At 37.4% G+C, this 27,664-nt stretch overlaps 1 protein-coding gene across 8 annotated transcripts in view; it reads left to right on the top strand.

The window, feature by feature from the left end:
* The window catches only part of TRPM3 (transient receptor potential cation channel subfamily M member 3), a 321,580-nt gene that overhangs the window by 2,725 nt on the left and 291,191 nt on the right, over positions 1-27,664 (top strand). For all 8 annotated transcript variants that reach the window (XM_077966203.1, XM_077966202.1, XM_077966201.1 and 5 more), the window contains exons 2-5: positions 1,946-2,025; positions 3,343-3,547; positions 20,083-20,296; positions 23,548-23,672. In XM_077966203.1, the coding sequence (XP_077822329.1) occupies positions 3,545-3,547; positions 20,083-20,296; positions 23,548-23,672 (342 nt within the window). In that variant the 5' untranslated portion in view covers positions 1,946-2,025; positions 3,343-3,544. The remainder of the gene's footprint in view (positions 1-1,945; positions 2,026-3,342; positions 3,548-20,082; positions 20,297-23,547; positions 23,673-27,664) is intronic.

Here is a 27,664-nt window from a genome sequence, read left to right as displayed (position 1 = left end):
TAACTTTCTCTGGGTCAGAGTCCCACTCACACCACTTTTTCTAAATGCAGACCTCATGCTCTACCCACGGTAAAGCTTGTCCCACATTTTCTCAGGGAGCATTGGTCAGCACTCTCTAAAATTCCCAGATGCTCCTCCACAAAAGAGCTTTCTGAATGCTGGCCAAAGTTGAACACAAAAAGAGAAGGAAAGTAAATTCTCTTTTTTCTGCTCTCTAAAGTGTAGGAAAAGTTGGTTTCAAATGTCCAGTGAAGAACATTTTACCCTCTTTCGGCCAAGAGATATTATCAATGAAAGTATTCAGTGTCTAGAGAAAAATCATGGCCTGTGAATAGTTTAACGAACAGGCTTTTTACAAAGATAAAGACTGGCTGTCTATGCTGCTAAGCTCATTTTTGTTACAAAGAGGTAGCCATTAGCCTTTTCTACCTGTTTGAAAAGAAAAATATTTGAGATTAGACATTGGGAATTTTTCATGTTTAGCTGAAAGACAAACCTGCAAATGTTACCTTTGTCGTGTGAGAATGCAGAGGCCCCCCTGAACCTGAGGGTCTCTGAGGCAGCGTGGGTATTCCTTTTCATGTGGACAATGCATGGACACCCAGAAATTATTCCACGTGATAGTGACCATTACTGAAACAGGATGCAGTTTATTTGTGCCCCTCAACCATGGCTCATGTTGCTCCTTGTAAAATGTGCATTGTCATGAGTATTAGGCAATTACTGCCTTCGGTGCCACATGCTTGCCTAGACTTCTCTTGTGAGAGAGGAGGGAGGTACAAGACTGAAGTACTGAGGACCAATCAGAATTTAGCACAGCTTATAGACTCTGAGTCATTGGCAGAGTCAAGATTAATTACGGTTCAACACATGGGGGCTTATAAGAGTTAATACCATCGAGACAGGTCAAATCAACAGCTCAGTTGTGCTTTAGCCCTGCATATAAGAGTATGAAATTAGTACTGATGCTGTATTAGAGAGAAGATGATACGATGTAGAAATAACATTACAGGTTGCTCTAGCAACTTCCATCTTAAAGGCTTAGAGAAGGAATCTTCTGAGCAGCTTGTTGAATTTCATGGGAGACTCCTCTGCTATTGCAAATACTGGTAAAGAAAACCATGAAGGGATGCAGGATGGACAACTGCTTTAGAATAGAGATTGTACAGTTTTTTGGAACATCCTTTGTCCATGTGGGAACCCAATCTCAGTGGCAGGACTTCTGGGTGGACGGACCCAACAGTGCCCATTCTAAGAAGCTGTATATGCTCTGCTGAAGGGCATGTAGGGTGCATAAAAAAATGGTGCTATCTTACTTTTTTCCAAAGGCATTACCTGTAAAATTTTGGACTATGATAAAAACATTTATCTTCCTCATGCTTTTATTTCCTCCCCTCCCCACCCCCCTGTACTTAGCACCACTAATTAGAAAAAACATAGTGATACATTAGGGCTTTTGAGTTGTGCAATTCTCTTGCCATTTTTTCTTTCCTTCTACAAGGAAAATCTAATGGAAGTGTCAGCCGTGAAAACCTTATACTTATTTAGATGCATTTCTTCCCACTACTGAATACTTGTTTTCTATAAGGTTACAAACACACTATTCTATCCCTCCAAATTTATTTTTTCTGCAAATAGCACTGTCTTTCTATTTTGAATTTGTATATGATTCCATTGCTAACTTTTTTTTATTATGGTCAGTTCCTTTAATTCTCAGTATTGTGATGGTAAATCACCTAATCAGCATGTACGGGGAGTAATTGCTTTTGTTATATTTAGTGTTTATGTGTGAAATAATCACAATTTCAATTCAATTTGTGATATACTAGTCTCATATGATTATGAAATTTTGCTTTCTAGTTAAAAATATTTCACAGTATATTCACCTTTCCTTTTTTTTTTCTTTTTTTTTTTTTTTTGTGTGTGTGTGTGTTTTCTTTTTCAGGCTCAGAAATCCTGGATAGAAAGAGCATTTTATAAAAGAGAATGTGTCCACATCATACCCAGCACCAAAGACCCCCATAGGTAATCTTGCTGTCTATAATGTGTTGAGAACATGAAGTAGTAATTATACAAAAAACCTACAAGAGTAATCATGACCTGTTGCAAGGGAAACACTGTCAAATTAAATATCTTTTATATTGTTTTTGGACACCTTTGAAGCAATCTTATTTCTACACGCTATATATGTCAGGCCTACAATTAATTATTAATCTAAAATCCTGTAAAGAAAAACATAAATACCATTGTGGAAGGAATTAATCACCGTCTATAATAGTGGATTATGTTTTTTGTTACGGTTATTGGTTTTTCCTTTTAAGTACTTCTTCCAAATGCTTAATTTGTACCAACATGTTCTGCAATAGGAAAAAAAGAAAGAGACTTAAATAAAAGACTCCTAGCAGATTCCTAACTAAACTGTAGGCCTTCAGATTCCCATTTAAGCATGTTGTTAGCACCTTACTTACCTTCCTTAGGATCAACAATATATGAGATAAAAAGCATTTGGGATAAAGTAGCATATATATGTCTGAAATGCCTTTATGAATGGGCAATTTAAGAAATCAGTTTAAAATATAGGCTGCAGAGTCTCAGAGACTGTGTAACCTTGCACAAATTACCTAACCTTCAAAACTACAATATTTCATCTATACAATGGATGCTAAATTGTTAGTTTTTAATAAATGGCAGCTATGTATTGTAACTATTATTACTAGTAGTCGTAAAAGTAGTAATAGTAATGTATGAAGGACATTTTCATGATAGAGCAAAGTTTAAGTTTTCAAATATCTCATGAATATTTTTTCATTGTTTCATCAAGAACACTTAAGCCTGCAGATTTTTATTCTCAGAATTGGATATTTGACAGCAAATGTCAATTGGGAAGAGACATGTTCAGTTGTGACACACATATAAGTGAGATTCCTCATTTAAATGTGCATATTAAACTTCTCCCCCTCAAAGCTCTTCAGAGGCCTTCATGCTTTGATAGATTTGATAGATGGGCAGAGTGTGAAGTAGAAAAATCCAGAGAACTTTTGTTTGCAGGTGTCCAATCCTGAACAAAATGCCAGGTACAAAAGAGGTGGATGGAGAAGGGCAGGAGACAGATTACAGCTTACACAGCTAAAGGAAAATGGGTAGAGGGGAGAAAAGAAAAGATATGTATATCATAGAAAGCCTGAGTTTACCAATGCCTGATTTAGCCACATGGTGGAATTCTACCTGAGAATTGACTGACAGGTGTTGGCACAGACTTTAGAATTCTCCAGCTGGTTGCCTTAAGTGTGTATCCCAATACTGACTAATACCAAGGGTTCACTTTAACCTCTTCTCTTATAGGTGTTGCTGTGGGCGTCTGATAGGCCAGCATGTTGGCCTCACCCCCAGTATCTCTGTGCTTCAGAACGAGAAAAATGAAAGTCGCCTCTCCCGAAATGACATCCAGTCTGAAAAGTGGTCCATCAGCAAACACACTCAACTCAGCCCTACCGATGCTTTTGGGACCATTGAGTTCCAAGGAGGCGGCCATTCCAACAAAGCCATGGTAATCAGAAAGCCATTCGGTTGCTCCCAAGTGCTATCTCAAGTCCTGGAAAGGGGTAATAAGAGCCTGAAATTTAGTCTTTGGGCCTAATCTCTACTCTGCCACTGTCTGACGAGGTGACCTGCTCTGAGTGGCCTGCCCCTGTGTGTCTCAGCCCTTCCTCTATAAAATGGGGAAAAGAAAACTTGCCTCCTGGGATTTTTAAAGTAATTAGTGACTTTTAAATAATTACAGACACAGTGACTCTTATTATTAATTATTTTAAAATAGCTTTCTATAGTTATTCACTGTTTATTATGTTCTTTTCTGGGTCTCATCCATTAAGGCATATTTTTCTAACTCCTTTTTTTACCCCTTTGGTGAGAATGTGTTGCCTTTAGACTTCTGTTTTGTTCTGTTGGTAACTAGCATTTCTCTTAATTCAAAGTAGAAATGATTAACTCCGCCTATTTCTTTCCTTGTTCTAAGAGAAATATTGCCATCCAAATTAAGTGCTTTTTCTCCAAGCAGCTGTGCTCAATAATGTTCTCTATAGAAGATTCCACATAAAAAGCATTTTTTTTGAGTTGGGGAAACTTTAGGAAATATGCAAATGTTACTTCTAAGAGTTGTTGCTTTTAAATTTCACCTTTCATCATGGGCCACTTCCTAGTTAACTGACAGAATTTGTCTAGCATGTATTATGAAAATTCTAGACACTATTGTCCAACAAGGTTGCTTCTAACTGTTAAAAGAGAGAAAACTAGCTGAGGGTGGAGCAGGAGATGGCTGATCTTAGGTGTGTCATGGAGTTTTTAAGTCTGGAGAAGAAATTTTGCTTAAAGAAGCATACTCCAGACCACAAGGGAAGTCACCTCATATGAATGGCAGTCTAAAAATGTGCAATAAAGCCACCTCTTTCTTCTCTTTTCTTACCTCTCCCTTCCCTGTCTCTCTCCTCTTCCCCTTTCCCTGCCTCACACCCCCGCCACTGCAGTAATTTCTTTACCAAGAATGACTGAGCTATTTTAACACTTCTTTTCTATGAAATATAATTCCGAGCTATATATTAAATTAAAACCAGCTCTGAACTACATTTTAGAAAGAAAAATGATGCTATTTGCAACCTCCAGCAAGGCTTGGGAAAACAAAGAATGAGTTAGTCTTGGCCCATGCAAAACTAAGGGAAATGGAAATCTGTCAACTTCCTCACTCACTTAAGAGATGCATTTTTTCACACAAGATTATTAACTGTCCCCAATTCAGTACAGTCACTGTTCACAGTATGAAATTGATCCACACACAATGTAGATTCTCTGAAACCACTTGTTAAAAGTCATGCAAGGTCTCCCTGTAAGGAAAGTGCTGTAAATGAGGATGTGGCTTGCTGGATAAGAATCACTGTAGAGTGGCACACCCAGTGCCTTCACAGGATGCTTGAATAGTGCCTACAAGCCTCGTGTGGTTAGCCCAGTAGGCATATGATAAGCCTCTGCTCATCATTTCCACTGTTAAGAGTTAGTGGCAGGTATGGAGCATGAATATGCTTGTAAGTGAGAGCATCCCTCAACGTTGTCACCTTAGGAGACTCTGACCATGATGCTGCCATTGTGCAAATGTGCACTCCTCTGTCTTTTGGGGACTGATTTCAGACAATGTATAGATTGCAAGAGAAAAGAAGTCTGTATTTTCATCAAATGGTGGTTTTAATGGAAAATGAATCAGAAGTACCTGAAATTCATAAAACCTAGAGCTTAGTCACAAGTAACTTATACTGTTTTTTACAAGTCCAGTCTATTCTATGAAGATAAAGTTTTCTACCATTAAAAAAATATATTTTAAAAATGGAGTATTAGTAGTGAAGTATTAGTATTAGGAGTTTAGAAGTGAAGAATGTAGATTGTGGATTTAGATAATATAAAAATGGAGTATTAGTAGTGAAGTATTAGTATTAGGAGTTTAGAAGTGAAGAATGTAGATTGTGGATTTAGATAATACAAGTTTAACCTAGAACCATCATATAATGCTACGACAAAGAGAAAATTACTTAAGTTTTCTGAGCCTCAGTAATTTTATTCTGCTGTATAAATGGTTGGTATTACTGTCATAAGCATTAAATGAGATAACTTATGTAAAGCATTTGGCATAGTGCTGGGCACACAATAGATATAAAATTAATCTAGCTGCTGTTAATATTATTAGTACTATCATCACTATTATTTGCTTCAGTTTCTGAAAGAAATTGCAAAAACCTTTTGACTAAATACTTTGAAAGACACTCATTTGAATGCACATATCTTATATATTATTTTAGAAAGTCAAATTATACTTTTTCAGTTAACATTTTAATATTCTAGAAGTTCTCACCCCTTAGCCTGCTGGTTGACCACAGCATTTGAAGCCACACTACATTTTATTTACAGCCTGACCGTCACTAACGGGCTATATGACTCAGTTTACTTAGCTTCCTACTGCCTCAGTTTCCTCACTTGTAAAATGAGGATAGTAATTCCTCCTTCATATGGCTGTCTCCAGAATTAAATGAGCCAATACATGTTAAGCACTTAGAATACTGTCTGGTGTTAAAGCTGAGCCACTACCTGCTGTTGGTATTATTCCTACAGAGAGCTAACTTGCTGTGCTGGAAAGAGAGGCTTTGCAATTAAGATACATGATCTTGAAGTCAGACAGAACCGGATCTCAACCCTCACTCTCTCACTGTTTAACTAGAAGTCTTGATTAAACCATTTAACTTAGCTGAGCCTCAAGTGTTCTTATCTATAAAGCAGGCATAGTTTCTTTATTTGATGTTTATGAAGATTAGAGAGAAAACTAAAAGTATACACTTAGTGCTCAAGATGTTTATGAAAATAATAACTACTTACACAAATAACAAAGACAGAGTAGTGAAACAGCTTCCTTTACTTCCCAGGAGTCCAAAGATGTGTTAGAATATTTACATAGGGGTGCCAGGCTGCATAAGTCAGCAATCAGCTCTGTTCTAGTGAATGGCATTGGTGACAGTCATTGGCAGGTGGGTGGGTCCACGACACCAGCCCATCAGTGACAGAGATCTGTGGTCTGTAGATCACCACATTACATACTTAGACTTCCACTTTCAGCAAACCTCCTGTATCCACTCACTCCAGCAAAACAGTAAGTGAGACACTGTTATACCTCAACAACTGAACAGCTGCCATGGGTGTGTTATCACAGTGGACAAAACCAAGATCCCTTCTCATTGTATGACTTTCCTTTTTTGGGTTTTTTTTTTTTTTTCTCCTCTTGGAAATTTGTAGTGCATTTGACAGACCCTAAGAACTCTGGAGACTGAGACTCCGAACGAGTTTATTAAAATGTGTGTCCTTCATAGTATTAAAATACTTGTGCAATTGCTTTCAGAAGCTATAGCAAATAATGATAACCACAATAATAGCAACTAAAATTTATGGAACATCTACATCAACCCTGGCACTGCCAAGTACTTACCTATGATACCTTGTTTTATGTCTATAACAGTAGTATTGTTATTCCTACATGACAGAGTTACCTACTGCGGCCCTTAATAGTTAAGTAATTTCTCCATATTGCAGAGCAAATATATACTGTATGTATATTACAATATTTCTCAGTGGAAGGAAAGACTCGAAGAAGCAGATAGATCTTCCACTGTGCTCTACAGAGGGGACACATATAGACACTAGATCTAACAGCCCTTCTGAGGCCCCACATGGCTCTGTGGAACTGAGTTGTCTGTTGGTGATCAGGTTAGACAAGGTCGGCTATATACTTTGTGGAACCCAGTACAAAATGAAAATGTAGGGTCCTGGCAGGGACAGAGAAATCAATCCTTCCTTCTGATGGCTGGCAGCCCCAACTCTTAGGGGATGGGTGACCCCTGCCATGGGATTGCCACCTTCACACTGGGACATGGCTGGTATTTAAGGCGGGTGAACTTCTGCCAAGTCATCCATGAAACACAGCATGGTTTTGCCAGCCCAAGACAGAGAAGGCTACTCCCTTATCATGACCCTGAAATGCTGCAAGGTACACACCCACCCTGACCTTCCCCATCCTGGAGAGGCAGCAAGGAGGTAGGACCAGGGACCACCTGTGAACTGAAGCTTCAAGACTCCACTGTCCCATTGAACTTCATTAACTAAACACAAATTGAAGGATAAAATTATTACAAATTATAAGGCAGCAAGTGCACAGCAATGGACCCTAAGCACTGGCCTTCTGAACAGTGTGACTGTTGGTCCCGCGCCCACAAAGCTGGCTCTGAGGCTAGGTCTCAGAGGTTATGGCTGCCCTAGATGGTCTCAGAGCTGTCACTACGAGAGTAAACTTTTCTTTCTTTCTGAGTCTAATCAGCCAAATGAGAACCAATTTACCTTCTTATTACTACCAAATATTTAACAAGTGGAAGTTCCAGCTATTCATCCAGACATAAATAAGCATTTTGTCCACTTTGAAAACTTGCCCTTCAATTATTCTGATTCTTCTGTCTAGACAAACGGGTGGAGTTGTCCACAGGTCAGAGGTCTCATTTTATCTGACAGGATAATTGTTTTGTGCCAACCTGTTCCTTCTTTACCTCTTATCGTCTCAAATGAACTGGCGCACAGTTTGTAGAAAGGGAAAATCAGCAACCACCGTCTGTTAAAGAGTGCCAGTCTTTGCATGGGGAAGGCATGGTTAATTTTTCACTAAGATTTAAGTCAGATTGGCCAACTGATTTAATATGCCTTCGGTCCCCTGCCTCTAACAAGAATACTTGAAAGTTGAAATGATTTTTAACAAGTGGTCAGAAAACTCTAGAGGAAGATTGACTTTTATTAACTTTTGAAGCCAAGTTGAAGCCCTTGTGTTGCCAATGTGGTCTGGACATAATATGAGACACACTGCAGGAGTTTGGGTAGAGGATAAAGTTGGAGAAAACGAGAATCATAATCATTATTACAATGTTGCGGGCCATGTGAGCCACCTCTCTGCTCAGGAACACTCTTTGTATCTGTTTTATCATGCAGGCAGTACAGCAATGTGTCACAGAGTTTAAGCCACCAAGGACACTTGAGAGATTGGATGCAGCGATTCTCAACTTGCAAATTTTTGAGACAAGCACACTAGTACCTATGCCCAAGGTTTACTTCCAAGAGAGTCTCATTCATTGGTCTGGCATAGACCCTGGGCATCCAGAGTTTTTTAAAAATTACCCACGTTATTCTACTGTTCAGTCAGGCTTAAAAAACACTGACTAATCTGAACCTAGAGAAGTTAAATTATTTTCCCAGAGTCACACAATTATTTAACAACATAGTTGTTGAACCCAGCCTCCTCAGGACTCCTGTCAGTTCTGTTTCTTCTCTGTTGTGTATGCCTAATACAAGCTATAGTAGATGTTTTGTTGGGAAATATATATATGTGGGTAATTGAAAGGAAGCTAATTATTATTATGTTTCCAGCTATTGATAAGGGAACTTTGTAATAGAATTATAAAGTCACTATTGTTTGATGAGGTTGATGAAACTCAAAAGCTGTGAGCAGGAAGGGGTCTTCGTCAACTTACATCCTAGCTTCACAGAGCCATTCTCTGTGCCTTTTTGAGTACTTTGTAGTGTTCGGTCCCCCATTCCCAGGCTTGACAGGCCCCCATAAAATCACAGTGAAACCAGCACTTGACAGAGAAAAATTGTGGCACAGGAAGAAGACGGTCAAAGCTGACAGAAGTGAAGGATTCTGACTTCCTGTTCAGTACCAAGCTGCATCCTACCAAACTGCAAGCCTCAGAAAGCTGTTCCCGAACAACCAGAAGACCCTGCAGTTCACTCAGATGCCCCATAAATGTCAGAACATAGAGACAAAGGGGGAAGATAATAAGAGGCAGAAGCTCTGGTTTAGGCATTATTTTACTAGAATGGAATCCAGGTGACTTTTTAGGCCCCGTTACAGAGCAACAAGAAGATGAACCCAGCAGCCAACATTGTGTCATTTCTCAAAGATTATTCTACATCTGGGGCTCACGCCTTCCATTATTTAGGAAAGGAAGCAGTGTTGGACTTGATTACAGACAGAATCTTATTTTATTACTAATCATCTCCTCCAATTAATGCTGAGCTGACTTGTGGGCCAGGTAAATAAGTGTAATCTAATTAAGGACTTGTATTTAAACCTCTCAAGTCACCCACATAATTCTCTTTAGGTTTTCTCTTGCTGTTTACACTCCTCATTAAATTAGGTTGAGTCCCTTATTATAATCTTCATATGATTTAGATAATTATTTCTAGTCCTCATTTTCACACCTTAAGCTCTGTTGAGCCTGCCAGAGGATGAAAGCCTTATTCTCTGGGCATTGTGAGTGTGAGGTGAAAGGGAATGTGGGGGTTTAAGGGAGAGATAACAGGCAGGGGGAGACTGTCAGCAGCATGATATCTACAAGCTTATGCTCTTAATATCCTTTAGGATTGAATGTGAGATTTTTAAAATTGTCTATCTTTGAAATATGCAAATTTTATCTGGGAATCATCATTGATTGGCACACACCAAGTAGGAAATTAAATGAGTCCCACTTCACAAAACAAAACATCTAATCGATAGGCTGTGGCTAACCAAGCAGCTTTACATACACATGGTAAGGTTTTGAAAGGTTTCGTAATCATTCCATTGATCTTCAGTCTCTACCTTGTAATCTCAAGACCACTGAACTGGCAGTACCTTTGGAGGGTTTTTCTGAAACTGAGAATAAAACTAGAATTTATCAGTTATATTTCTGATTCTAATCATAGATCTATAGAGAAGGAAGAACCAATTCTCTTCCAAGAAACCATCCTATCTTTGCCTCTAGAAAACTTTATGCTAAATAATTCTGGCAGAAAATTCATACACTACCCCCTATGACTAGTGCATATGCTTCCTGGAGTTTTATATTATTTCTAAACCTTGAATTTTGGCTTGTCAGCATCCCTCCCATGTAAGTACCTGATAACTCACATTGAGACATTGCAAAAACAATATGGAATAAATTACAATGACACCTCCACTTCCAGAGTTTTGTGGTTCATCAAACTAGGGATTTGATGACAGTTAATGCAATTCTAAATATTTTCTTTCTAAAGAGATTTTATATCTATTAAACCATCGTAAGCATTAAACTCTTGCTGCAAAGCAAAAGGCCCCATGGACTTGGAAAGCTGGTATCAGCAAAATTGCCTTAGCAGTCTCAAGTGACATATTCTGTTCAGCCACATCTTTAATTCCAAGTGCCCATTTTAAAGGTGGCTACAAAGAGTTAGGAAATGAAATGGTGCTTGTTACATTTCTCAAACAGAAAGGAAAACGGGGCAAAGTTTCCACTAGAGGCTTGGAAGAAAGGCATTAAAAATATTATTAGAGTAGATTTAGCAATGGTAGTTCCCATTTTGCAGAACACTGCTTAACAAACACTAGGTAATCACTTCCAAGAATTAAAGATGGCCTTCAGTAGAAGGAAGTGGACCTGTCATTTAATATTTCCAAGAGAGTAGCCAGATTCATTGTTCTGCAGTTCCTCTACATTTTCATTGAAACAGCTGGGCAAATTTATTTGGGCTAAAATTTAGGCCTAAAGAGGTGGCTGATGAATTTTCAAAGGCAAAATGCTCTGCCAAAACTCAAACTGGGAATGCCAAAGGAAGAGTATTATTATTTTTTCTTAATGAAACAGCCCAGTCTGTTCTATGCAGTAATGGCTGCTGCCCCACCCACCAACCAGCCTTTGCCCACCGTGGGTTTGAGGAAGGGGAAAGGACTGTCTGGTTTGTGACACCAAATCAATGCAGAGTGAAGCCATGAAAAAATTGAGTTCTGCTTTGATAGACAAATAGTAACATTTCTAATGATGAAGCAGTCAGAGTGGCTTTAGTAAAAAATGCAATAAGTCACCTGCTAAGCGAAAAGACCTTTGGCACCAGGCAGAGCAAAAACTTGAGAGTTTCAGTTACTGAAGCCCTCTGCCATTTGAATGAAAGAAAATCTCTAGTTTTCTATTTATAGTCTCACAGAATGTCATTTCTAAATTTGTTGTTTGGAACTCAAAATACATTTTCTCATGAAAATCATGCTGATGTACTGGCCTCCAAGGTAACTAAGAATAGATCAAAAAGTACAATTTCAACTAGAACTAGCCTCTAGTTCATACAGAACATTCTTGAGATGTTATTCTGATTGTCATTAGCACATCACAGGACCTTCCTGCTGCCAGGCAGTGACGCTAATGACAGAAAGGGAAGAGATAGATAATTCCAGGCATGAGTAACTTATTTGAGCCCAGTTTATCTCTTGAAATGATAAATTGGGGAGCTAAAGGCCATGGATAAAGAAAGGTTTGGGCAGCCCAAATAGGTACTTTTAGAAAGATAAACACCTGTACCAGTCACTCCCCAGGTAACTCCGAGGTGAAAAACAAAAAGTTATTTTGAAAGGCATACTAAAGAGCTAAAGGCAAGTTACTTGGACCTGTTATACCCAGGAGTCATATATAAGGTGAATGTGACCTTCATTCAATTTGCATGTATTGGTTTTTCTGCCATACCTGGTATGTTCCACAATTTAATCCACACAGTGTCCTGTGAGGTCGTCAGGATCACCCCTGTTTAACAACAGAGGATGCCCAAATTGCCAAAGGACTTGATTGCCACTGTCTGACATTCAAGTGTCATGATGCTTATGTGTGAAAAAAATCTCTAAATGGGAGCACCACATTTAGTTTTGTCCCCTGAACATTACTAAATGGGAGTAATGCCCAGGGGACAAAATTGAGCATGCCCATTAGGAAGAGTTCTTGTTATTTGTAAGGTGAGCCCTTTGCAATTAATAGACTGACAAGTGACAGTCAAAATTGCTTATCTTGACAACCAAAATAGCTCCTAATGTGAAATCATACTGACTATTTAACAGGAATTGATTAATTGCTCTGGGCACGTCCATTTATGAGCATGGAGCTGCTGACCTGGCACATGACTTAACTGCTGTATTAAAGCACCTGGAGAGCTTACTAAAGGAACTGATCTGTATGGGCATAAGAATATCATTTAAAAATTAAAATCCTCAGATAATCTAAAAGTGTTTTATCCCTTGGTTTTAATTATCCCCTTACCTACAAAACCATGTACAGGGCTAAACGGTGACAACCTGAAATGAAAAAAGTAGCAAATTAATTTATTTAAATGCTTTATTTATATCTTGCCTTTTATTCTCCAAGAGAAGGGCACAATAAATCACAAATAACGGGCAACATCCAAGGGCCAGAGACACCCATTGTTTTTGCTACTTGCAAGATTCCAGATAATTAGGTGTGTTCTACAGTTAACCAAATGTTCCTTTGTATAAGAATTAGTACTAGTCAAAAGAGATTAGGTAATTGAGGATACTTTGAGTAGCTTGTCAATTGCTGCATTTTCATATTTACTGTGGCCTTACTAATTCTTCTAGTACTTCCTAAATCTTCCTTTGGATTTTCATGTAAAATACTGAGTGCTCTTTCTTTGACCAAATAACAAACACAAGACACATCATTTGGGATGTTTGGTCTGGGGAAAAGTTATCATTCTTGCTGCTCATGTGGTCCCTGGGGAGCTGGTTAGAAATGCAGAGGCCCAAGCCCTACCCCAGATGTATTGAATCAGAGACTATATTTTTGACAAGGTCCCCAGGTAAGTTCTGTGCACATTAAAATTAGAGAAGCACAGCCCCATCTAAAGCTGCCAGTGTTAACAGTAGCTTCAATAATGAATTAAAGGATTGTTGAATAACTGGCTCTGATATTCCAGTCACTCACCTTCCCTGGGTCTCTGTATCCTCATTTGAAAAGCAAAAGAATGGAACAAGAGTCCCATGATTGCCAAGATATCTCTAAACTCTGTTTTCTTTCCAAGACAGTGACTACTTCATAGCCAGTGCTGAAAGGCTTACTAAAGACAAAAAGACATGGTCAGGTCGAACACAGCCCTCCCCTCAAAGTGTAGCAGGACGAGCGGCAGACAAAACTCCTCAGACACCGAGTTACAGAAGGAAGGGGTTTATTCGGCCAGGGGCATTGGCAAGACTTCTGTCTCAAGAGCCGAGCTCCCCGAGTAACCAATTCCTGTCCCTTTTAAGGGCTCGCAACTCTAAGGGGGTGCATGTGAGAGGGTCCTGATTGATTGAGCAAGCAGGGGGTATGTGACTGGGGGCTGTTTGCACCGGTAACTGAATCGAACAAAACAAGATAGGGATTTTCACAGTGCATTTCTATCCAATGTCTGTAATCTATAGATAACAGAACCAATTAGGTCAGGGGTCGATCTTTAACTACCAGGCCCAGGGTGCGGTGCCGGGCTGTCTGCCTGTGGATTTTATTTCTGCCTTTTAGTTTTTACTTCTTCTTTCTTTGGAGGCAGAAATTGGGCATAAGACAATATGAAGGGTTGTCTCCTCCCTTAAAAGCTCTTGCAACATAGAGAGATAAAATTGACACATGGGAAAAACAACCAGAAAAAAAAAAATATATCACACTGGGTTTGATTAAGAGTTGTATTGCATCAGCCTGAACTTGCATTCTCAGGAAAAGTCATGTTGGAAGAAACAAAGGCCTTTGAAAGATGAGAATGCTTTCTGTAGATGAAAGGGGAGATATTGCATTATCTAGGACTTGCGGGGGGAGCAGCACTGGCCAAATGCAGAGAGAAGTGAGGAAAGCCTCAGAATTGGCAAGATCAGGTCAAGTTATAGGGGATGGTGAGGGCAAGAATGGGGAGTTTATATCTGATGGAAGAATTTTAATTGAAAAATAATATGGTCCAAAAGGGATTGGAGAAAGAAATCTGCCTTTTGGTGTCTCATAGAGAAGTCAGTAGGAGGTTGTTGCTGTAATTCAAATGGACATCCTAGTAAGAATATATCCTTAAAATGGCAACTGAAGAAATAGAGAAAAGAAGCTGGTTGAGAGCACTGTTTTCATAAGTGGACCATTAGAATATGGAGACTGATTTGTCATAGGTGAAGGAAACGGAGAAGTACCGAGAGACAGAGCCATTTAAACCTTTGAGGTAAAGAGAAAGGGCCCTGGAGTCAGACCTGGGCTATGAGCACTCCCATACTGGCAGAGTGAACTTGAGAACATGATGGATTCTTTCTGTCCCCATCAGTAAAACGTGGGTGAAACCAACATCCCTGTTGTTGGGAGGAGTACATGAGAAGGTACAAGTAGAACACACAGCATGCCTGTGCCTAGTGCACAATAAATATACAAGGTTCTTGTGTTCTGGTTATTTTGTTGTTCGTTGTTCTTGTTTTGGGGGATTTTTGTTTTTCTTTTTTTTTGGAGATGAAGTCTCACTCTTGTCGCCCAGGCTGGAGTGCAGTGGGGCAGTGGCACGATCCCAGCTCACTGCAACCTCTGCCTCCCGGGTTTAAGCAATTCTTCTGCCTCAGCTTCCCGAGTAGCTAGGATTACAGGTGCGCGCCACTGCACCTGGCTAATTTTTTTGTATTTTCAGTAGAGACGGTTTCACCATGTTGGCCAGGCTGGTCTTGAACCCCTAACCTCAGGTAATCCGCCTGCCTTGGCCTCCCAAAGTGCTAGGATTACAGGCATGAGCCACCTCGCCCCGCCAGGATTTTTTTTCTTAGTAGAGTTAAGTAATTGTGAGCAGAGAGAAAAAATGTGAAGAGAGCCCACGAGTAGTGTGACCTCACCTACTGTCTCCCTTTCTTCATCTGTAAGATGGGGAGCTGGGATCAAGGGGATCTCTTAGGTCATTTATTCATTCACTCTCTTGATTGCTTACTAGCTGAGTAACAGACATTCTGTGGTAATGAACACAGCTTTCTATAGGTTAGGCTACTTCAAAAGGAATTTCAACATATTCAGTAGATCTATTGGTCTTTTTCAGTGAGCTGCTCACCTGATCAATAAGTAGACCCTTTTCATTTCTTACTGTTATATTGTATGTGTAACTACAGAATTCCTAAAGTAAATTATTTATCAAGGGAGGCTTATTCCGAAAAATGCATTTATTTATTACCAATTAGTATGAATAATTGAACTCCATAATATTTCACTTAGCTAGTTAAGTTTGCTGAAATTATTACACGGTATCTGTACTAATTTAGTATGAATTGTAATCTCCCTTCACCCAATGTGAGTTAATAATGTATGTATATCTATTCCCAGTTACTAACTATGGCTCTGGTATCTCACAGCATGTGTGTGCCTGGTGCACAGTAAATACACAAGGTTCTTGTAGTCCAGTTATTTTGTTGTTCTTGTTTTTTGGGATTTTTTTTTTTCTATTTTTGGAGACAGAGTCTCCTTCTTGTTGCCCAGGCTGGAGTGTAGTGGCGTTGTGGCTAGATGAAATGTGTAGGTTCAGATCTACATGAGGAATTTTGGGGTTCCAAAAGCCACAGTCACAACAACTCAGAAATGTTAGGAATTACTGTGTAGTCTTGCAAGGGGCAAATACTTTTAGGAGTATTTTTATACTTTAGATGCTTTTCTATCTTTAAGAAAAGTGTAATTTATATCTCACTTTAGGAGAACATAGGTCCACATTAAATTGGAGTTCTTTAAAGTGATATTAAAGTTGAAAAATAAGAGAACAGTAACTTGAAAAACAATTTCTTACCATGTCTCACACTAAAGCATCCTTGATTTGTGTAGTTTGGAAGCCTTGCAATTCCCAGTTCTACTTTATTTTACTAAATAACCTGTTCTGGAATTAGTCAAAATGAAATAAATTCAATTCAGCAGGACCCCCAAATTTTAACTATTCAATTCACTAAACCACACTACTCAAGTAATAGTGTACAGACACAGAAAACAATGTTATTCTTTCATCTTTATGATAAACTACTTTACTGAGGTATGATTGGCATGCAACAAGCTGCACATAATTAGTATATGCAACTTGATGAGTTTGGAGATAAGAATATATCTGGGAAATCATCAGCACAATCAAGGCCATAAGCGTACCCCACACCTCCAAAGTGTTCTTCTGCCCCTTTATTTATTTATTTATTCTTTTCTTTATTCTTTTATTTCATAGCATTCGTTATAATTATTTCTCTTATAAAGAGACTCTCAGTGAAGATTTTTAAAAGAAGCTTGGACTTAAGAAATTCCTCTGTTGGCCTCTGATACTCCAATATCCCCTATTCAGCCCGAATGCTCCTTGTATGGCACAAAAGTACACACTGGTGAAAATTTCTGTTGATAGATATCTGAAAGTTTTTGCCCTCCACATGAGAGTTTGTGCACAAAAGATGCCATTTTTCATATAGTAAACTCTAGTCAAATCCCAGTGATATAATGTACTTAGCTAAAATTGTCAACATTTACTCTGTATTCTGGAATCATTTTTTGCTAGGTAAATCAAATCAATATAGAAATAACTCTACTGGATGCCAACACTTTGAATTTCTGGCATATATGTATAGGAAACTTTAGCTCTTTGGTATCTCTTGATGATGCAATTTATTTTATTAAGCTGCTTTCATATTCTGCTTGCTTTTGCCTCATGCTTCAGCTAAATATATTTTGAATATACTTTAATGAAAGAATAGAAAAACAGTTTTTGAGGCTTTGAAGCAATGGGGTTTTCCAAACCCAAAAGTATGGCAATAAATTATCATCTCCTGGATAATCTTATTTATGAATCCAAAAGCACATGTTTGTATGATTACATGCAGGCATATTCATTTTGTGGTTATGCAACTTCAACATTCATACTTAAATTCCAGAATTAATAATTTTCCGTTGTTTCCCACACAACATAGGCTTTAGAATGTCAAAACTCTAACTGTTGCCATTCATTTATATGCTGTATTGTCCAGTGCTTTAGTTCTATCACTTTCCACTGTAAATGAGACATTATATTATATACCCAATACTTTTTTAGATTGACCTTATATTAACTAATATCTTAGTTTATCTTCCTAACTTACAACCCAGATCATCCATTTTGGATCATGTAAGTTCTGCCTCCTATATATGCTTTAAAACTTCCTTCAGGCCAGGCACAGTGGCTCATGCCTGTAATCCCATCACTTTGAGAGGCCAAGGTAGCCAGATCACGAGGTCAGGAGTTCAAGACCAGCATGGTCAAGATGATGAAACCCCAACTCTATTAAAAATACAAAAAAAGTAGCTGGGCATGGTGTTGGGCACCTGCAATCCCAGCTACTCGGGAGGCTGAGGCAGGAGAATCGCTTGAACCCAGGAGGCAGAGGTTGCGGTAAGCCAAGATCGCACCACTGCACTCCAGGCCAGGCAACAGTGCGAGAATCCATCTCAAAACAAACAACAACAACAACAACAAACAAAAACAACTTCCTTCAGCGAAGATGCCTAGAAATAAACTCTCTCAGTTTTGGCAGTATGAAAATATCTATAATCTCTCATTTTTAAAAGATAGTTTTGCTGAGTATAGAATTCTAGACTGACAGGTAATTTCTCTTGACACATTGAAGGTTTTGGCTTCAGGTGTCTATTGTTGCTGTTGAGGAGTAGGTCTTCAGTCTAATGACTATTCTTTGTACATGATCTGTCTTTATTTCCAGCTACTTCTGAGGAATTTCTCCTCCCTTTGGTGTTATGTGTAATGTGTATATAAGTGAGGTTTCTTGTCATTTGCCTGCTTAGAATTCACTGAACTTGCTGCATCTTAGAATTGGTATCTTTCTATAATTCTGAGGAATACTCAGCCAATATTTCTTCTAATATTGCCTCCTCCCCATCATCTCTTTTATTTCTATCTATAATTCTGATTATCTCCTCCAAGCTCTTTTATTTTTCTTTTATGTTTTCAAATCCTTTGTTTTCCTGGCTGCATCTCATTTATCTTCTGGATGTATTATCGTTATAGCTAATATGTAATTTAACTTATCCATTTAAATTTTCATTTAATTATTACATTTTGATTATTGGACGTTCTGTTTGGTTCTTTTCAGATGTATACACATGCATGTATACATCATTTTTTAGTTTCTTGCTCCTTACTCTTGTACTCAATCATCTTGTTTATGCTTTTTAACCTGTTAAACAGTTATTTTATAGCCTGTATCTGATCATTTCAATGACTTTCAGGATCTTATTCTGGTGCCTGTTGTTTCTATTGGTTTTCATTCATGCTGCCTTATTTCCTGTATAATTTATTTTATTGTTTTACTATGAAATACTTATTTCCCCATGAGAATTATATCAGGCATGGATTGATATATCAGGCATGGATATCATTCTTCCACAGATAATCTGCATTTACTTCTACCAGTTATCTGGAACCATTTTCCAGTCAGAACTATTTAACATTAAACACTGCTTGGCGATTCTCAAACCATACTGATGGTGTGAATATGGGCAAGGCCTGTGTGGGGGCCTGACTGTATTTAAAAGGGGAAATGTTTTCCTCATCCACCCAGAGTCAAGGTTGAGGAAGGCAAGTTTTTTTGCCATCTTCTTCTGTACATCAAGTTTATTTAATTTTTTTCTTTCTTACATTTGAGGATGATCCCTTTGAAGTATACCAGCCCTATGTGGGATCCCATATTAAATACTCCCATAAAAGCATTAAATTCAAACCTGCATGCAACCATTAAATCAGATGCTCCAGGTCTTCCAGGGTTTGGGAAAAACACTCAGGGTCAAATCCTGCTTTGGTACTCCCTAACCTCCTGAGGTTCTAAACTGCTTCTTTGTTTAGGAGTCTCAATAATTCTTTTTTTCATGCCAGCTCAGAAACCTATTTCAAAGGACTTTCTATATTTGCCCAGTTTTTCAGTTGTTTCCAGCTAGAAATTGAAGTTTTTATATAATTACATTGAGACCTAAATGAGTATCTATATATATGGTTACATACATATTTATTACTGCATGCATTTACAGTATTTCATTTATATAGACTTATCATAACTGTATTTCCAGTTGCATCTGGTAACACCTTGATATTTGCTGTACACTCAAATTTTCAACTATTCTTCAGGAATAGTTGTCCTGCCTTTTGCTGTGTTATTTAAAAGATAAACATTACATTTGGTATGCAGTTGTTATAGCTATAAATAAACATAATTCACTATTACCTTACGTCAAAATTCTCATTACATTATGTAGAACTGTAGAATCTTTCACATTCTCTCAAAATAATAGGGTCACAGAAATAATATGTGCATCTAGTTAATATAAAGAGATATGAAAAATATTAGAAACATTTGAACTGTTATACACATGTAAAGGGTGGTGAAATATAAACATGATTTCCTTTGAGCAAAAAACTTGGTCTGGGAAAAGTCATGCTTGTGCAGCATTTTAGAAAATCTAATAATTTCAAAATGAATTATAATTTCAAGAAAGCCTTTAAAAATATAAACTCTTTGTCTAATGAAGGCTCTTTTGATAAAGCAAATGATCACCCCTTCTTAAAAAAATCTGATTTTATATGAGACATTTTTGTCACATAACTACACATATAATTGCAATCAGTAAAGATAACCAGCCTCAGCCAGTCCTGCCTTGTCTCCCTAACTGATGTCCTTTCTTCTTCCAGTATGTGCGAGTATCTTTTGATACAAAACCTGATCTCCTCTTACACCTGATGACCAAGGAATGGCAGTTGGAGCTTCCCAAGCTTCTCATCTCTGTCCATGGGGGCCTGCAGAACTTTGAACTCCAGCCAAAACTAAAGCAAGTCTTTGGGAAAGGGCTCATAAAAGCAGCTATGACAACTGGAGCGTGGATATTCACTGGAGGGGTTAACACAGGTAATTGCAAGTGGAACAGAGAAAGTCAACATAGGCCATGGGAATGTTGTGCCTGATATAATTTTCTGCTAAGGTTAATTATCTCTATATCACCCCACTTCATCCCTACCCATGGGTCCATAGTTGCTAGTTATCTCTCCCTCCTTTATCTAAATGAGAACTGTAAAGTTATTTCTTAACCAAGAAGAATTACTTACACATAAGAAATGGGTTGGGATATTTAATAGTTGACTATACAGAATTCATAAACACAACTAATGGAAGTTCACAGGGTATTTTTAAATAGCTTAAGTTGCCAGTAATTCTTTAAGGAATGACTTCTACTTTAAATTGAAAGCTCTACCTCTGTCCTTTACACAATTTCAAGTTTGGTGCCAAATAGCTTTAATTTTTGCAAAACGACATTTCCCTCTGGGACATAAAGGCAAAATCTAGGGCATTATGTGTTTATTTTTTAAAATATTTTATTAACTCCTCACTGTGCCAATAGAAGACACACCTCATTCTGAATTCCAAAGAATTTTTCCTTCGTGCAATCTATATTGTGCTATAGATGCATTCTTAAATCAGTTCTTACCAGCCCACCTATAGTTAAGTGCTTATTTGCAGAACATTTTTGATGTGCATCAGGTAATGGAATGGATGCCTGTAAATGTTTTTGGCATATTCTGTGGGTCTGAAGTCTGAGGTGCCAATTGGAAATGTAGAGGTAATGTTGCAATAAGTTAAGGTAAACTTATTACAATCCCCAAAGTCTGTACATGTGGATACATTCGTAGTTAATAGAATATTCTAAACTCTGGTCCAGTTAGTTTTAAATAACATGTTATCTTGGGCCAGGTATGGTGGCTCATGCCTGTAATCCCAGCTCTTTGGGAGGCCAAGGAGGGTAGATCACCTGAGGTCAGGAGTTTAAGACCAGCCTGGCCAACATGGTGAAACCCTATCTCTACTAAGAATGCAAAAATTAGCCCGGCATGGTGGTGGGGGCCTGTAGTCCCAGCTACTCAGGAGGCTGAACCAGGAGAACTGCTTGAACCTGGGAGGTAGAGGTTGCAGTGAGCTGAGATCGTGTCACTGCACTCCAGCCCGGGCAACAAGGGCAAAACTGTGTCTCAAAAAATAAAAATAACATGTTATCTTAATGTTGTTTAATTTTGCATTTGTAGTATGGATGCTGTTTGAGTAAGACCTACACTGCGAATTCTCTTAAATACCTAGAATTTGTGAACATTCTGCACACAGCTACATAAAGATATTTCAGCGATGAAGTCTGCAGATTGCTCATGTTCAATGTTATTATGTGAAATTCTGACGCAGCCCATACACTGACATGATCTTAGAATGACCTGCTTAGCTCTTTACTGTTTATCCTGTGGTAATCAAATATCTACAGAGCAATTTTTCTTTCAATGACTGTTCAGGTTTTGGGTTCCATGTTTCCCTCTCAACTAAGCAAGCCTCATTTGCCTGTGATTATTGTCTATTGCATTCCTGTCACATAGAGACCAACTCAATGGATTCTACAGGTTCAAAAGAAAATCTTACCAATGCTCTATTTCTAAGAACTTGGAATACTATTCATTGTTTTTATTCTTTCATAAAATGCATTCAATATCAAAAGAAGAATTTATAGTCTACATACTACAAACCCAAGAGTTCATCTCTGCCTCACTCCAGGCTTAGTGTTCAATCCAATACCCAAAGTGAGGTTCTGATGATAAAGTGTTAAAGTTGGGTAAGAGGTATTGATAGAATTGTGCAGACAGTTGAGCATACCAAAAAGTTAAACTTCTTGTCCAGGGCTGGCCCTAAAAGGAGTTTTGTATTGGAAACAACTGGAAACAATTTAATATTAATATTCACAGTCTTCTTTTGGGAAGTTTTGTTTTGCTGTTTTTTGGTTCGGGTTTTTGTTTTTTTGTTTACCAGTACTCTCACTCAGAAGATTCATAGATAAGATAATAAGTGAAAATGATATTCTTTCCAACACCCCTGAATAGCTCAACATGGATTAATGACCATTTATACTGTTTTGTTATTTGCTTTTTAAACAGTGATTCTTCCTGTTTCATCTTATGAACATTTCAGTATTGGGCTACTTAAATACACATGTCTTTTCCCATGATTAAATGGCCTGGTGTGTTTCATGTGTTTAGTTAGTTGAGTGCACAGGGTCTGAGCCCTTCCTCTAGGCTAGCCCCTGAGGTGTAGGAAGGCGAATAAGGCACTGACCCTCCAACTTTCCTCTCAAAGAGTTTGACTGTTAGAAGAGACATCTCCACATGTAATTATGAATCACTGCAGAACATGTTAAGTGACATACTGAGCTATTCAAAATTTACAAACTGCAATATGTTCAAATGGAGAAGAAATCAAATCCAACTCAACATTCATATAGGAAATGGCACTAGGTATACATTTTTCCTGGAGAAATGACTGGAACTTTGATAAGCAGAAACATCTTTTCTTAGAGGATATATCTTATATCTTCCTATAAAAATGCTCATTTGAGAGGGAGGTTAAGAGAATTAGAAATTGTATCTTCTTTAAATGGTTTTTAAAAAGGTAAGAGTTATGCTGCCTACCATCTTGTAAACTGAATTTTCTCACCCTTAACTATGATGGGGTGGGTCATTTTAACAGAAGAGGAAAATAATTAGAATGATGAAGATTAAAAGGTGTGTCTATATATTTTAACACAAATTTTCCACAGAATAATCCAACACTGTCTTTATGAGTAGGTTCTCATAAAGGTTAACACAATCTCAAACTAAATAATTCATGTCTTTAAATGATTTTAACTCATATACAGACTGTGGTGTAGATTTAACATACCATTATACATGGTACTTTTAACATGACACAGTCAAGCTGTTGGTTCCTAATCATACTAACAAATTATTATGCTTATAAGAAAAAGAGTTTCTAAGTTTAAGAAATTGTATTTATTCTTTTTATAGACATTGGATGCTTTTTGTTTTTTCATATAAATTGGAGTAAGAAATGCAATGCTAGAATTCATATACAAATCCGGCCAATGCATTTGGCATTACAGCCACGAGTTTATGTTTCCTCCTAAATACAAGTAGTTTGTACAGACATGTGTCAAAATTTTATATTCAATTTATTTAACCTCAGGAGAAACCATTACCACAATTTTCTTTAGAATGATGGGAAGGTATTTGCTTTAAAAGACAAAATTAATGCTTCTCTTTTTTTTATTTTTATTTTATTTTATTTTTTTTTAGGTGTTATTCGTCATGTTGGAGACGCCTTGAAGGATCATGCATCTAAGTCTCGAGGAAAGATATGCACCATAGGTATTGCCCCCTGGGGAATTGTGGAAAACCAGGAGGACCTCATTGGAAGAGATGTAAGTACTGAGTGCTGTCCTTTTCCACGACTTCTCCTAGAGGTGATATGAGAAAAGTATAACAAAATTAGTATTCAAAATGTGCATATTATAGTACTCTTTTAGTCCCCACTCACTAAAATGAAACTTATGTTAAGGAATAGTTTCTTGGGCAAATACTTATTTTCTAAAATCTCTATGCAAACTCCAGGTCAATTCTTATGATCAAGAAAGGTCCAAAGGAAGACTTACCACCTACCCCCTCTCTGCTTAAATCAAGCAGTGGTCTTTCTTCACCCATCAAATCCTGCCATTACTCTTGGTATAGTGATATTAACATTCATTAACACCACTTAATATATGGCAACATGAACTCATTGACCGATATACTAAACACAGACTCTCCGCACCCCAGGGCTCTAGCACCTTTATAATTTGAGTATCTTTCACCTAGCTCCTGAGAGGTGCAGAGAGAGATTCTTTTCATTTCAAAGTACCATGAGGTCTATCTGAGCCACAAAAAAAAATTTTTTAAGTGGCTAAGAATTAACTGGTCTTAAACTTCTTCTTCTATTATGATGTAATACAATGCAGCCGTCTTATTTTAATACAACAAAATATATGCAATTTTTTAAAATGCAATGCAAAGTACGTTGAATTTAAAAAAAAAAAAAAAGTCATCCTAGGGCTCACTGTCCTGCCTTTCGCAAATCTTAAAATGTGTTGTATGAGTTACCAGTGGCAATGCAGGCATTTGAAAAAGGAGGTGTAGGATCCATTTGACCCTGAGCAGAGGTATTTCACCAGGGGCTTGCATTTCTCCTGAAAATTTACCTAAATGGGACAGACTGTGATGCATTTGAGCGGCAGACACTTTCCTCTCAGTTTTAAGTAAAACATATATTTCAAAAAAACTAAATGTCATGAAACACAAGCTGCAAACAAACTCCTTTGGCCTTAAAAAATATCTTTATGGGGTATAAATGCAGATGTTTTATGTACATATATTGCATAGTGACTAAGTCTAGGCTTTTAGTGTACCCATCATCTGAACAGTGAACATTGTACCCAACAGGTGATTTTTCAGCCCTCACCCCTTCCACCTTTCGTAGTGTCCAATGTCCATATTCCACTCTGTATGTCCATGTGTGCCTAGTATGTAGCCCCCACTTACAAGTGAGGACATGCAGTATTTGACTTTGTTTCTGAGTTATTTTACTTAGGAAAATGGACTCCAGTTCCATCCATGTTGCTGCAAAAGACATGATTTCATTCTCTGTTATGACTGGGCAGTATCCCACTATATATATCTGTATGTGTGTGTATATATATAGTATGATACATATATATATATAGTGGGATATACATATATATACACACACATCCAATCCTCCACTGATGGACACTTAGGTTGATTCCGTAATTTTGCTGTTGTTGATTGTGCTGCAATAAACATGTAAGTGCAGGTGTCTTTTTTATATAATGATTTATTTTCCTTAATTAAAAAAACACTTTAAATCCATTAGAACCTTTATTTTAAGTGATAACAAGTGTCCACATCAATGATATCAGATTGCACATATAAATGCTCATTTATCCAGGATACATAGGTCAAGGGATGAGATAATATTCTCTTAATTAAAATTTATTGGCTGTTTCATATTACATTTACAAATTGAATATCTCAGCAACAATTTCCAAAGTGTTACATAGGCAGACCAGACTGGAAAAGTAAGTGTTACTAATTTCTTCAAAGTATCTGAGGCTAGTCTTTTATGCAATATATTTGAGGTAATTCTTAGATTCCAAATTGGCTTTTAATTGTATGTTGATTTTGCACTGGAACAAATGTATGTCTTAAAGAATTAGAATATGCCAAAATGCTTTCAACAGCAAAATCATTTAATAATGTATATTAATACATTAATTAATTATTAAAAACATGTTGATTCAAAAGTCATTTTGAAATATTCATAGCTTCAGGATTTCTATTGTAAACTCAAATTATTATTTTTCAGTTTGAAGGCGGACACTATTTTGAACTTCCTCATTCAGATGAACTAGGAATAAATGGCAGTTGATTATTTCTTTATGCAAGATAGAGTAACTAAATAATTTCCTTAGTTGCCTAAGCATTTGCAGAGAATGCTGGCCTACTGACTCTTTGTATTATTTTGTTTATTCATATTATAAATTTTATAAGATTGCAGAAAGACAGTACTTCTATTACATTTACTTACCTTGTTGAATTGGAAGAATCACTTCTGATTCTTCTACCTCCCATTCCAGCTTTTTCTCTGACTTTACCTTCTCCTTTCACTCCTCTTTTTTCTTCTTCTTTTGTTTCTCCTCATTGCTTCTTCCCAGTTGTATGCAAGTAGAAACTTACGATTTCCAATGGAACTTATTGACATTGTCTGCCTTCCCAACTGAAAATAGTCTTGATGCTAGCATAGAGGGCAGAAAAATGTTCAGTAAATATGTGCATCCATCATCCCTGTTCCTGAGGGTCTCATAAAGGCAAACCACGACTCACAAAGAACCAGGTGACCATGGGAGAGACTATTGCAAAAAGGAAATGGAAGTGGCAGGTTATAAAAAACACAGGAAAGACAATTGTATTTTACTTTTTCAGTAAATCTTTCACAGGGATCTATTGAATTTTGACCACTCTGTTACTTTCTTCCCTTAAAACTGGGGAACTAGAATATACCTAGGATTTCTCAGGCTCTTGTGTGATAATAGAGTTTGTTTTTCAACTTATAAATTATCTGGAGTGAAAGTACTATTTTTAATGTACAAGATTTATGACATAGCTTGAGATAAATTTTTATACATGTTCACTATTCCAATATGATAGCTAAAAGGTAATATGATGCTAGGTTGCCATTAAAAGAGGTGTTTGAATGAAATGATGGTGGTCACTAGTGAAGATTCCCCTCAAAATTATCAAATTAGAAATATTATCTGGTAAGCTTCTTACACAGTCACAACTCTTCCCAGCTAGCTTAATGTACCGCCATCCGTCCTTTTTCTTTCATTTTATATAATCAAAATCACATGTAATAAACATCAAAAAATAAACCTTTTAGCATCAGACATCAGATAGCAGAGAAAAAAATACAATGTATTATTAAAAATCTTTACCACTTCAGAATTCTATCAAAATGCAATCATTCGAAACAATAGAATAGCTGCATCTTTGGTCAAGTCTGTTTATACTCCAGAATAATATTGAAGAGGTACAAAATAAATGTCAAGGGAAATCTGGGAAATGTATTGGAAATAAATCCAAAGATAAAAGAAAGGCTCCATTTCTTATGCCTGATGTTTTATTGCAGTAGATTTATTTCCAAACTAATGGAAAATATAAAGTATTTTATTTTTGTGGGGTTGGCTCCAGACGAGAAGAAGCTTCACTTTTAGAAGCTGAACATTCAAGTACTACTAGAATTATTTTATTTATTGATAGAAGTAGTGAGCACAGCAATTGCTATTCATCTTAATCCCTTTAGGATGGCAATAGCAAGGCAAATACTAGTCCTAAAGATAAAGAAGAAAACTTACTTGTCCTTGAGTGTGCTTCTAGATGTTCTGAAACAGTCACCTCCCTTCAGGTCTCATCTCACAGCTGGGCTTCAAGTTACTTAAGTGCACAGCATTTGTCTTTGGATTCTCAGAACCCAACTTAGAGCCTCACACTTAGTAGGTGCTCAGTAAATATTGATGGAGATTGGGCATGGTGAAATTCAAGCTACAGGGAAAATAAATGTCATGGAACAGATAATGATAAATCTTACCTACTTCACGTTTTTATCATGACTTCATCTCTAATCCTATCCCCAAGCTGCATCACATGATTGTGACTACAGTGGGGACATTTTTAAACCAAGCATCTGGATGTAAAACCATTTTCTTAGATAGCAACTCAAGGTGGAAGGTGGAAGGTGAGGGAGCAGCCTATTCGGTGTGGAGGTAAAACAGTGTGGGATGGAAATAGGCTTTTCTCTAAA

Source organism: Macaca mulatta, chromosome 15 (assembly GCF_049350105.2).
Source record: "Macaca mulatta isolate MMU2019108-1 chromosome 15, T2T-MMU8v2.0, whole genome shotgun sequence".
NCBI lineage: Eukaryota > Metazoa > Chordata > Mammalia > Primates > Cercopithecidae > Macaca > Macaca mulatta.
This window is presented reverse-complemented; position numbering and strand designations above follow the sequence as displayed.